At 48.0% G+C, this 13,311-nt stretch overlaps 1 protein-coding gene across 4 annotated transcripts in view; it reads right to left on the reverse strand.

Moving 5' to 3' along the window:
- The window catches only part of GMPR (guanosine monophosphate reductase), a 60,830-nt gene that overhangs the window by 21,024 nt on the left and 26,495 nt on the right, over nt 1-13,311 (reverse strand). For all 4 annotated transcript variants that reach the window (XR_009492475.1, XM_010818485.4, XM_010818484.4 and 1 more), the window contains 2 exons: nt 6,338-6,419; nt 2,752-2,858 (listed from right to left, as the gene is read on the reverse strand). Coding sequence is in view for 3 of the 4 variants with exons in the window: in XM_010818485.4 (XP_010816787.1) it covers nt 2,752-2,858; nt 6,338-6,419 (189 nt within the window). In the remaining variant the exon portion in view is untranslated. The remainder of the gene's footprint in view (nt 1-2,751; nt 2,859-6,337; nt 6,420-13,311) is intronic.

Genomic DNA, 13,311 nt, shown 5'->3' on the forward strand with positions numbered 1-13,311 from the left:
GCAAGGAGATCCAACCAGTCCATCCTAAAGGAAATCAGTCCTGAATATTCATTGGAAGGACTGAAGCTGAAACTCCAATACTTTGGCCACCTGATGCAAAGAGCCAACTCACTGGAAAAGTCCCTGATGCTGGGAAAGATTGAGGGCAGGAAGAGAAAGAGGCAACAGAGGATGAGATGAATGGATGGCATCATTGGCTCAATGAACATGAGTTTCCGCAACGCCAGGGGACAGTGAAGGACAGGGAAGCCTGGCGTGCTGTAGCCCATGGGGTAGCAAAGAGTCGGACATGACTAAGCGATTGAACAACAACAAATTATGTCCTCAAAGCAGGTCCAGAAATCAAATCTCACTAGTTTCAATGCTGAACCAAAACCAATAACAGATCATTCCACCAGAATATGTTAATTTACTATACCCACTTTTTTTTTTAACCAAAATATCCTGTCAATTATTTAATGTGAGAGCTTGGCTTAGCAACTGAACAAGTGAAAAGTACTGAAGATTTAATTTACTATATTTGAGTCCATTGTTATAGCACTGCTAAAAACATGCCAAAAGTTCAGAATTTAGATATATATTATTAAATATATATAATTCAAATGTTTATAGGATATATATACGGGCTTCCTTTATGGCTCAGCTGGTAAAGAATCTGCCTGCAATGTGGGAGACCTGGGTTCAATCCCTGAGTTGGGAAGATACCCTGGAGAAGGCAAAGGCTACCCACTCCACTATTCTGGCCTGGAGAATTCCATGGACTGTACAGACCATGGGGTTGCGAAGAGTAGGACATGACTGAGAGACTTTCACTTTCAGGATATACATGTATAACTCACATAAACTGAAGCCATAGCTCTGTCCAAGTCCATCCAACTGTATCTGACAAGTTCTGCCCTGTTCTGAGCATCTCACCTAGAAGGAGACAGATGTGATGACTACTTGAATGATGGACATGTCAATAAAGGTAGAGGAGAATGATGGATAAAATGAGGGTTAAATTGACACAGATTCAATCTGTAACATGTAGTCGCTGAGTACTGGGGTGTTTTCCCTCGAGGAGCTCCATAACAGTGTTGTTAGATCACTGATTCTCTTCACCTCCATCCATATACCCCTCCACCTGCATAATCTAACTTCTGCCCCCAGCATCGCACCAAATCGCGCTCACTACAGAAACCGGTGACCGGCCGGAGCACTGACAGCACTGCAGATGTGAATAGCTAAGATGAGGTCACCTTGGAGGAAGGTGGGCTCTAGTCCCATACGACTGATGTTCTTATAAAAAGGAGAAATCTGGACACAAAGGCAGCCGTGCATGCGGGGAGGATGCCCTGTGAAAACCAGAGCTCTGGTGCCCTTAGCTGAGCAACTACCAGAAACTCTGGAGGCTGGAACGGGGGTTTCCCTGGAGGCTTCATGGCCCTGCTGACACCTTGATCTTGGACCTCTGACCTCCAGAAGAGTGAGACAATATACTTCTCTTATTTGTTCAGTTCAGTCACTCAGTCATGTCCAACTCTTTGCGACCCCCTGGACTGCAGCACACCAGGCCTCCCTGTCCATCAGCAACTCCCAGAGTTTACTCAAACTCATGTCCATTGCGTCGGTGATGCCATCCAACCATCTCATCCTCTGCCTTCTCCTCCTCCCGCCTTCAGTCTTTCCCAGCATCAGGGTTTTGTCCAATGAGTCAGTTCTTTGCCTCAGGTGGCCAAACTATTGGAGTTTCAGCTTCAGCAACAGTCCTTCCAATGAATATTCAGGACTGATTTCCTTTAGGATGGACTGATTGGATCTCCTTGCAGTCCAAGGGACTCTCAGGAGTCTTCTCCAACACCACAGTTCAAAAGCATCAATTCTTCAGTGCTCAGCTTTCTTTATAGTCCAACTCTCACATCCATACATGACTAGTAGAAATGTATACCTGTGATGGATTCATTTTGATATTTGGCAAAACTAATACAATTATGTAAAGTTTAAAAATAAAATAAAAAAAATAATAATACACTTTACTTTTAGAGAAAAAAAAAAAAACATAGCTTTGACTAGACAGACCTTTGTTGGCAAAGTAAGTCTCTGCTTTTTAATATGCTGTCTAGGTTTGTCATAACTCTTCTTCCAAGGAGCAAGCATCTTTTAATTTATGGCTGCAGTCACCACCTGTAGTGATTTTGGAGCCCCAAAAAATAAAGTCTGTCACTGTTTCCCCATCTATTTGCCATGAAGTGATGGAACCAGATGCCATGATCTCTTGTTTTCTGAATGTTGAGTTTTAAGCCAACTTTTTCACTCTTCTCTTTCACCTTCATCAAGAGGCTCTTTGGTTCTTCTTCACTTCCGGCCATAAAGGTGGTGTCATCTGCATATCTGAGGTTATTGATACTTCCACCGGCAGTCTTGATTCCAGCTTGTGCTTCCTCTGGTAAGGGGCACTTTGTTACAGCGAGCCCTAGCAAGCAAATACGTGACCCTCTCATTTTCTCAAAGCTCCCCATGTATCCCGTCATGATACGCACCACCTCCAGCTATTACTGACTACAGAGTAGTTGCTGACCAAGGAGCCACCCCCGTCTCCACAGTCCCTAGGCAGTAGGGCCTGTACCTCTGTTGAGTGTCACCATCACCGAACACTGCGAGCATGGTCCCCAGCTGGCTCCCGAGACTGCAGGGTCACCAACGAGGTGAAGGGTGGCCGGGGAGCAAGGGCCTCCCGGAAACGTCCCCTCCCAGCCCCGCCGGGACACTTACCGAGATGATGTGCCCCTTCAGGCCGTGGGCCGAATCTGCGCACTCGATCACAGCACTCAGCTGGGGGTAGCCCACCCCTGTCTTGGTGCGGGTGGTGCACACGGAACCTGGATGGAGGAGGAGGGGGACCCCAGAGAGAGATGGTTAGGGCTGAGCAGGACTCGAGACAATGAGCCTCCTCTGCCATCACACAGCCCTACCCCCATTTCCTGGGGGCGGAGTAGGGGGGAGGTGGGGCGCGGGGCAGAGCAGCCCCCCGCAGCTCAGCAGAGGTGGGTATAACCGCTGTCCTGGCCACTCATCCCTTCTGGGCCATATCACCCTCATCTGCTCAAGTCCAGGACACACCCCACTACACCGGTCACAATCACTCTCCACGACATCAGCTCCCTCTTACTGACTTCCCAGCCTCCAACTCCACTCCTTCCCACCTTCCCTCACTTCCCACACAACCACAAGGGACCTTCAGATGCCTCCCATGGCCTTGAGCCTCCTTGACCTTCAACTTCTGTCAAATGACTCACTTCTCTAAGCCTCAGTGTGTTGCTTAAAAGGTTGAAATGAAAGCATTGACCTCATGGGGCTGTGATGGAGATGAAATGGCATGAGTAATGAAGACTGCCCAGCCTCCAGTAATCCGCTGAGCAAAGGAGGCCAATGCTCAGGGCATGCTAGCAGCCACCCTCTGCCTCGGCTCTGGCCTCTACACACGCCAGCCTCCCAGTCCAGCCTCCCTCTGACCTGGCTCTGGCCTCTACACACACCAGCCTCCCGGTCCAGCCTCCCTCTGACCTGGCTCTGGCCTCTACACACACCAGCCTCCCGGTCCAGCCTCCCTCTGACCCGGCTCTGGCCTCTACACATGCCAGCCTCCCGGTCCAGCCTCCCTCTGCCTCGGCTCTGGCCTCTACACACGGCAGCCTCCCGGTCCTCACCCTCTCCTGGTCCATCTCTCACCCTGTCCAGCCCGGCCTCTGAGGTGAGCTTCCACTGCAGAACTCAAACCAGCCACCTTGATGCCTTCATCCCCCCTGACCTCTGCCCTCCCCATGGTCAACTCCAGTTCTAGTTCACTGTCTGCAGTGCATTAGCCCAGTTAGGTCCAGGCCAAATTAGACGGGCCTCTCCAGCACATCTCCGTGCTCAAACCTCCCCTTCCCTCCCAGCAGACCAGCGCCCGCTCCGAGGCCACCCAGCTCACACTCTGTACTGTCTACCCGCCTGTCCCCTCTTCTCTCTGCGCGCCCCGCTCGGCACCCCCCAGCCTTGCAGACCTTTCCATTCCTCCCACCTCAGGGATCCCCTGTACGTGATGTTCTGTCCCCCGAGCGCTCCCCTCTGCACCAACCCCCTGGTCTGGCCAACCCTTTCTCATCTTCCAGGCTTCAACTTCAATGTCACTGCCTCAGGCACGTTGTTCGTCACAGCGTCATTTCAAAAAGAGCATTTAAGTCATTATTTGTGTAAGAACTGAGGATCTGTTTTCTCCGCTGGAGGGTAAGCTCCGTGGATATTCATTGTTGTGGATCCAGCACTGAGAACATAGCTTTGTGTATAATAAGGCCTCTATAAATAGTCACTGAAAGAATGCGTGAACTCAAGAATGAATGAGTCACGTCCCTGTCTCCACCGCTTCACCACTCACTCACTCACTCCGTCCCTCCTGCCTGTCTGGGGGTGTTGCCTTTGGGCCCGTGTAAAAGCTGGGCATGAACTCCTCCACTCCCACCAGACTCGTGCAAAGCCTCTGCCTCCTCTCCTTTTCCCCCACCATCACCAGTGGCTTCCCAGCTGCCCACAAACCTCTCCCGACAGGTCAAGAGCCAAGGCTATATATATATACTCTGAGGCCTGGCTCCAGCAGAGACACCGGGACCAGGGGAGCCGCCTTCCCCCACATCCAGTTGCAGGGAGGAGCCGTCTCCTTCTGTCCATCCTTACAACACAGCCACTCGCTCCCTGGGGGCTGTGGCACTTCCCTCCCGACCAAGGCACCCCTGCCCCAGACACGCACTGTGCGAGGCACAACTGGAGCTTTACAACCTCTGGTTCTGGTTCAGAATCGGCCTTTCTCCTTTCCCACTCCACTGCGAGATCCTGGCGGGCAGGGACTCAGCTGCAGTGGCCTGGAGCTCTGCATGGGTGGGGGACAAGGCGGGGGAGTGGTCCTGATGAACCCCCAGGTTAAAAGGAGAAACTGGGTGCCCACTTCCTCCCAGCCCCGGTGGCCGTGGGGCACATTTTTAATGCTTTTCTCCCCCAGGTCCCAGGAGTTGTTCTATGATGAACCTTATTTAATGCTGTCACATGCGCTTCCCTGGTGGAGCTCAGTAGTAAGGAGCTGAGCCAAGGCAGGAGACACAAGTTTGACCCCCGGTCCAGGAAGATCCCACGTGCCGGGGAGCAACTAGGCCCGTGTGGCACAACTACTGAGCCTGTGCTCTACAGCCCGGGAGCCCTTACTACTGAGCCCACGTGCCTGGAGCCTGCGCTCCGAAACAAAAGCCCCCACAATGAGAAGCCCCTGCAGCACGACTAGAGAGTAGCCTCCGTCTACCAAAACTTGAGAAGAGCCTGCACAGCAACAAACACCCAGCACAGCCAAAAATAAAGATAAAATTATTTAAAGAAAAAAAAAATGCTTAGGGCCTTTTACAAGCCTACAGGGCTCTCCTTCCCGAAGAGTCTCTTCCTGCCCATCCAGGTCCCTCAAGGCTGACGACTGTGCCAGGTCACAACACAACCAAGTTTTCTGCCTCCCTCGCAGATTATGGTTTGCTTCCTTTTTTGGTAGTGTCTTCTGAGAGCATGGTATTTGTTAAAAAAAAAAAAAAACTTTGCTGTTTTTTTTTATTCCCAAGTGAAAATGTATATCTCTTTTCCTTCTCTCCCATTTTAGTGTTTGGTTAGTCATGGATGTGCGAGGAGGAATTTTTAATATGAAGAAATTAAAAATAAGGAAGTTCATGCACCTGTCTGGCCGAAAGGGAAGGTCAGCATCAAGTGGCCCTGAGAGAAACATATCTACCCAGAAGAGGGTAGAAAGGCGTCACCTTACTCCTCCACTCAGAATGCCACTGCTGGCCCTGGGAGAGAAGGCCTGGGAGGATGCAGCAAAATCTGAGCTGGATATGTATCAGCTGAAGAGCCAAAGGTGATAACTGCCTGGGCCATGAGTCAAGTTCAAATGTGGCCTCAGCTGCATGCTTATTTGTAATGTTTGGGGTCCCTCAAACATTCACATAAACTGGAGTCATTCACATCCATTAACTGTCCCTGTGAGCTCTTCATCCCTCACCTTCCTCTTCGAGGTGAATGGGATCATTCATGACTCTCATTCTTTTCTTCCACAGGAATGTTCTGAAACCAAGACCTTATTTGAATCGAACCACATTCAAGTTCATTCAGAAATTCCCAGAGGCATCAGAAAGCAGCTCAGTGATATTTCTATTCAGGAGCCTCTTCCGATCAGAAGCTCAACAATACTTCCAAAAGAAATGTGCTTTAAACCTGTGGCTGGATCATTCCTGAGGTCCCTTCTGGGCATCTCCCAGTGTTAGACCCCAATCCTCCCAGCAAGTCTTACCTGGTCCAACTCCCACTTTGATGATATCTGCTCCAGAAAGAATAAGCTCTTCTACCATCTCTCCCGTCACCACGTTCCCTGCCTGGGATAGAAAGAATATAGCTCATGATCATGAACTACTCCAGAAGGAACAAAGGTGAGTGATGGAGGAGCCCCACACCTGAACACGAGGAGGAGCGGGTTCTGAGGCCACCAGGCAGCCAAGGGGACAAAAGTAAAAAACAGGAGAAGACAAGGGCCCAACCCCTGAATCAACTTTCAGCCAGTTGGTGGCTTAGGGTTTTCTCCAGGTTTCCTTTCTTCTCAATTAACTGTGATGGTGTGATCACTCACAGAGAGCCAGACGTCCTGGAGTGTGACGTCAGCTGGGCCTTAGGAAGCATCACCACCAACCAAGCAAGTGGAGGTGATGGAATTCCAGCTGAGCTATTTTAAATCCTAAAAGATGCTGCTGCTAAAGTGCTGCACTCAGTATACCAGCAAATTTGGAAACAACCCTAAATAACAACAATTATCAAGAACACAGAATTGGACACCCCAGGCTACCTCTGGGTGAGCTGACAGCATGAGGAATTTACAGAACTACATGACTTTGGAACTCCAAGAGACCTTGGTCTTTCCAGGTCAGGCAAGACAAACTCTTACGGAGAACCCAAACATATAAAATAAGCAATGAAACGCTCTCTCAGCTGATTAAAATGTTAATTGTGGTTCACAGTTTGTAAAACCCCTGAAGAACTTCTATGGAACCAATAGAACCCAGAATTAGGGACTACTGGTCACCTCACAGTTGGGAAAATGCCTAGGTATCCCAACCTAAAGGAAATCAGTCCTGAATATTCATTGGAAGGACTGATGCTGAAGCTGAAACTCCAATACTTTGGCTACCTGATGCCAAGAACTGACTCTTTCGAAAAAACCCTGATGCTGGGAAAGACTGAAGGCAGGAGAAGAAGGGACAACAGAGGATGAGATGCTTGGATGGCATCACTGACTTGATGGACATGAGTCTGAGCAAGCTCCAGGAGTTGGTGATGGACAGGGAAGCCTGGCATGCTGCAGTCCACGGGGTTGCAAAGAGTCGGACACGACTGAGCAACTGGGGTGAACTAAACCCATCCTAGGGTCAGTGGTTCCCACTGAGATATGAAAAGGCAGATGAACCCCAAACCCCAAAGGCACCTTGGGGACTGGTACATACTTCATTTTCAGAACAACATGAAACTGTGGTCCTAAGAATAAACCCATAAGCCAGGAAGTGGTAGAAACTAAAAACCAGACGGATGCATCTGGTTTGAAAACAGTGCATGTTCTTTCACTGCAGGAGCCTGGGAACATGAAAATAGCCCTTTTTATTACAACTCACTGGCCTGTGGATTCTTCAGTTGGTGCATAGAATACTTGGCAGGATGCCTGTCTGAATGTTCACAACTGTGCACAGTCTTATTTTGGGCAGTGCATCCCTAACTCATACAACTTGTTTTTTGTCACTGAAGCCCCAAAAGTGTCTTTTCACTGAATTGATTCCAAGGGGAATTTTTCTTTCTCCACCTGGAAAACATGACTTTTAACTTTGTATAGAAGCATCTTCAAAAGGGGTGATGAGGATGGCTCAAAGTTACTTTAATCCCAACAGCATTTGACAATGGAAAATGCTAGCCCAGAGAAAGGATAGGAACATATGAGAATACAGTATATGATACAGATGGCATTTCATGTCACAGAGGAAAGGAACAATATTTCAATAGAAATATTGAAATTTGGGGGGAAAGGGATCTTTTGGAAACAGATATGGATTATCACTCATACCTTGCACCAAAATAAGCTTCAGATAAATTAAAAGTTGTCTCCTCCCAGATTTAGAGGAAAACTGAATACTCGTAATACACATACAAGTGAAAAAACATAAAGACAGATCTGTCTACATGAAAGTTAAAAACCTGCATAAACACACACTCATACATATAATCAACAAAATTAATAACCTGCTGGAGAAAAAGATTTACAATTACGAAGACGACTAACATTATGAGAGCTTTTCCAAATCTACAAGAAAAATGCAAGCACCGCACAGAATAACTTCCGAAGAACATGAACTAACGAGAGAAATAACAGTGGCCAGTAAACACAGGGAATATGTTTAACCTTCACAGCAATCAAATCTCAATGAAGACATCAGCAAGCTACCACTTTTCACTTAACAAATTGTCAGTGATTATAAAAACTAAATGCTGAAAACAGACACTCATTCTCTGCCAGTGGAATGCCTACTCCAGTACAAGTTTTCCTAGAAAATAATTTGCCCATATACAGAAATGAAAAGTATGTATATCCTTTGATCCAATAACTTCCAGGATTTTCTCTCCAGGCAATCATTATGGATGAGGTCAAAGATTTAACTACAAACATGTATTACTGTTAACAGTGCAAAACTGCAAATATATTCCCCCAAAGGGGAATGGTTCAACAATCTCTGGCCAACCCGTGTGATGTTTATAAGACTGGTTTGATGCCATGGGAAAATGCTTAAATGCTTTCAGTATAATGTTAGGAGAAACAGAAGGAAATAGTAAGATCTCAGTTTTGTTAAACAAGTATACGTATGCTACTGCTGCTGCTGCTAAGTCGCTTCAGTCGTGTCCGACTCTGTGCGACCCCAGAGACGGCAGCCCACCAGGCTCCTCCGTCCGTGGGATTCTCCAGGCAAGAACACTGGGGTGGGCTGCCATTGCCTTCTCCAAAGTATACGTATAGATGGAAATATACACCAAAATGCTGATAAAACATGTCCTGGTGAGGGAATATTCTGACTTTTATCAATAATTCCTTACAATTTCTTGGGTTTGACAGTAGAAACTGCATTACTTTTACAATTGAAAGTTATAGTTTCTGTTTTCTTAGGGTTTTTTTTTTTTCTCCTAAGCATACAACTCTGAACCTAGAAAAAAACTTAGTAGGAATCCAAGAAGGGCTTCCCTGGTGGCTCAGCATAAAGAATCTGCGGGCAGTGAAGGAGCTGCAGAAGACACAGGTTCGATCCCTCGGTCGGGAAGATTGCCCTGGAAGAGGGCAGAGGAACCCATTGCAGTACTCTTCCCTGGAGAATCCCATGGACAAAGGAGCCTGGCAGATACAGTGCATAGGGTCGCAGAGAGTCAGACACAACTGAAGTGACTTAGCACGCATACAGGAACCCAAGAAACAGCAGGCCAAGCTCTCATTCTTCCTCCCTGGTTGACTTGCTAAAAATTCAAAATAAATTTTACCAATAAAATCAATTAGAAGTTAAAAATAAAACACCTAAAGAAGCCACTCGAAGCTCCCTACAGGGTTTCACTTTCACTGTGGATTTTTCTCTCCATTCTGATGCTGCCTACAGGCCAGTTTAAAAGGGTTTACTTTATACCAAAGAAGTCAATTCAAATCACCTCAGATGGACATAGCAAGTATAACCATGTGAGGTCAAGGTAGGTTTAAAAGTGTGGAGGGAGCTGATGCCATTAAGAGCCCAGGGGCTTCTCAAGGTGTCCCCATGTCCCCTGAGCTGCCTTCAGGGCTCCTGAACCAGAGGCGGGCACCACAAAGAGGATTGAGCATGGAAAAACCCAGAGTGATGACAAAAAGCCTCCAGCCCGAGGACCACACGACAAGAATGCCGATGACCAGGAGAGGACGGTGAGTGTCCCCTTGCAGAACAAAAACCTATCCAAGTTTGAAACCAAGATGGGCAAACACAAAAGCTGAAAGGAGAAGTCACGTTCAGAAACACGAGAGGCCCCGGGAGTGTGGTTAGGCTCTGGGGGAAGCCCAGCCCACAGCACAGGCAGCCGGCGGGCTGGGGTGGGATGCGCTGGGGTGGGGGTGGGTAGTTGGCCGGGGATGATTAGCGAGCAGTCGGCTTATCTTGGCCAGAAACAGCTTCTGTGGGGAGTGGATACCAGAGGCTCAGAAGGTAGCAGCACGTCCAGCTCGGTCATGACAGGGGCAGCCAGGACAAATAGAAGCCGCAGACCCTAGCTGGGTCCCAGTGCAGACAGGCGGAGATTTCTGTTAGGGCCCCTCTCCCCAGGGAGGCCAAGCACTGTCCGGACACCACCTCCTGCGCCTGTGTCCAGGGCAGGTGGGAGGGCCCAAAGAACACATAAAAGGAACAAAACGAACATTTCACGTACTTCTGTACCATTTAAAAAAGGCCTCTAGGGGCCTCCCTGGTGGCTCAGTGGTTAAGAATCCCCCTGCCAAGGCAGGAGACGTGGCTTCCAATCCTGGTCCAGGAAGATCCCACAGGCCGAGAAGTGACTAAGCCTCTGTGCCACAAGTACTGAAGCCTGAGCACCCTAGAGCTCAGCTCTGCAACGAGAGAAGCCACCATATGAGATGTCCGCCAGCCGCAACTAGAGAAAAGCCCGCGCAGCAACGAAGACCCAGCACAGCCAAAAATTAAATAAATTTTTTTTTTAATTAAAACTTTTAAAAATAAACTAAAAAGTCTTCTGGGAAAAATCCAACCCCAATTCTTCCAGTTCTCCTTTGGACCCAGACATCCATGGCAAGATAACTTCAGAAAGCTGGGGCTGACTGAACGCCCTCCCACTCACTGGGTAATTTTAAGAAAATCATATCCACTCCAAGTCTCCATTTATCCTGCTATAAAGCAGGGCTGATCTGACCCACCTGTCCTTGTCACTGGAGGGTTTACAAAGGAGTTTCACCAATATCCATCTCCAGAACTTTTTCATCATCCCAAACTGAAATTTTATACCCATTAAACAATAAGTTTTCTACCCACTTTTTACTGCCTCTTCAGAAGTCTTTTGCCAAGAAAAATCCTTTCTGTAGAATGAGAAAATTTGGAAAACTCAGCAGCAGCCACAGGACTGGGAAAGGTCAGTTTTCATTCCAATCCCAAAGAAGGGCAATGCCAAGGAATGTTCAAACTACTGTACAACTGCACTCATCTCACATGCTAGCAAGGTAATGCTTAAAATCCTTCAAGTTAGGTTTCAACAGCATGTGAACTGAAAACTTCCAGATGTACGAGCTGGATTTAGAAAAGGCAGAGGAACCAGAGATCAAATTGCCAACATCCGCTGGACAGAAAAAGCAAGAGAATTCTAGAAAAAGATCTACTTCTGCTTCATCAACTATGCTAAAGCCTTTGTGTGGATCACAACAAACTGTGGAAAATTCTTAAAAGAGATGGGAATACCAGACCACCTTACCTGTCTCCTGTGAAACCTGCATGCAGGTCAAGAAGCAACAGTTAGAACCAGACATGGAACAACAGACTGGTTCCAAACTGGGGAAGGAGTAGGTCAAGGCTATATGTTGTCACCCTGCTTATTTAACTCACATGCAGAGTACATCATGAGAAACACTGGGCTGGATGAAGCACAAGCTGGAATCAAGATTGCCAGGAGAAATATCAATAACCTCAGATATGCAGATGACACCACACTAATGGTAGAAAGTGAAGAGGAACTAAAGAGTCTCTTGATGAAAGTGAAAGAGAGTGAAAAAGTTGGCTTAAAGCTCAACATTCAGAAAACTAAGATCATGGCATCTGGTTCCATCACTTCATGGCAAATAGATGGGGAAACAATGGAAACAGTGACAGACTTTATTTTCTTGGGCTCCAAAATCACTGCAGATGGTGACTGCAGTCTTGCAATTAAAAGACGCTCACTCCTGGGAAGAAAAGCTATGGCAAACCCAGACAGCACATTAAAAAGCAGAGACATCATTTTGCCTACAAAGGTCCATATAGTCAAAGCTACGGTTTTTCCAGTAGTCATGTACGGATGTGAGAGTTGGACCATAAAGAAGACTGAGTGCAGAAGAAATGATGCTTTTGAACTGTGGTGCTGGAGAAGACTCTTGAGAGTCCCTTGGACTGCAAGGAGATCAGACAAGTCAATTCTAAAGGAAATCAACCCTGAATATTCATTGGAAGGACTGATGCTGATACTGAAGCTTCAATACTTTGGCCACCTGATGCAAACAGCTGACTCATTGGAAAAGACCCTGATGCTGGGAAAGGCTGAGGGCAGGAGGAGAAGGCGATGACAGAGGATGAGATGGTTGGATGGCATCACCAACTCGATGAACATGAGTTTGAGTAAACTCCAAGAGACAGCAAAGGACAGGGAAGCCTGGCATGCTGCAGTCCATGGGGTCACAAAGAGTCAGACAGGACTGAGCAACTGAGCAAGCAGCCAACAGCAGCAGACTGAATCCGGCCTGAGGGCCAACTCCTGACAGAAAGTGCTGGAACATCAATGCCAGAGTCTTCCCCCATGCACCCGAGGATCTCTCTCTATTTACCTGGGCATCCCAGGGAGTAGGAGATGCCACCAAGGCAATAACCACCTTTCACATGAAAAACACAAGCAACCAAATTTACTGCGTGACTCTCGAAGACACACATGAGCTGAATCTTGGGGGCCCTTCCTAGCTCCTACCGCAGTTTCAGTTTACATCAGTTCCAGAGAGGATGAGCCAGAAAATCTAGGCTAACTTGGCCTGAGAGGGCATCTGGGAGGTAAATTCCGGCGCCCACGGCCGCCACCTTTGAGAACACTGAAGAGCATCACCCGCCCCACCCTCCTGCCTCCCCAGGAAGAGGCATAGAGCAGGCAGGGCCCCCGTGTGACTCAGAACCTTGTGTGACCATGAAATGCTGGAGAAAAGGATCCAGACAGGTGTCTGAGCCACTGGCCACACAGAGAAAGGCCAAGGACGTGCCCACAGCTTCCCAGGGGTCTGCCAACCGTGGCTGACTTGACATTACCCAGCGGAGCAGAGCTAGTCTCCTCTGAACAGATTAGGTGTCACAAGCCTGTGTCCTCAGGGCCAGATCAGAAAGAGCCACCAGCACAAAAGCACCTCCCAGACCCAACCTGGGTTTTGCAGGTGGCTCTCGTGGTAAAGAATCTGCCTGCCAACGCAGGAGACACAGGACACCGTGGGTTTAA

This window comes from Bos taurus, chromosome 23 (genome assembly GCF_002263795.3).
Source record: "Bos taurus isolate L1 Dominette 01449 registration number 42190680 breed Hereford chromosome 23, ARS-UCD2.0, whole genome shotgun sequence".
NCBI lineage: Eukaryota > Metazoa > Chordata > Mammalia > Artiodactyla > Bovidae > Bos > Bos taurus.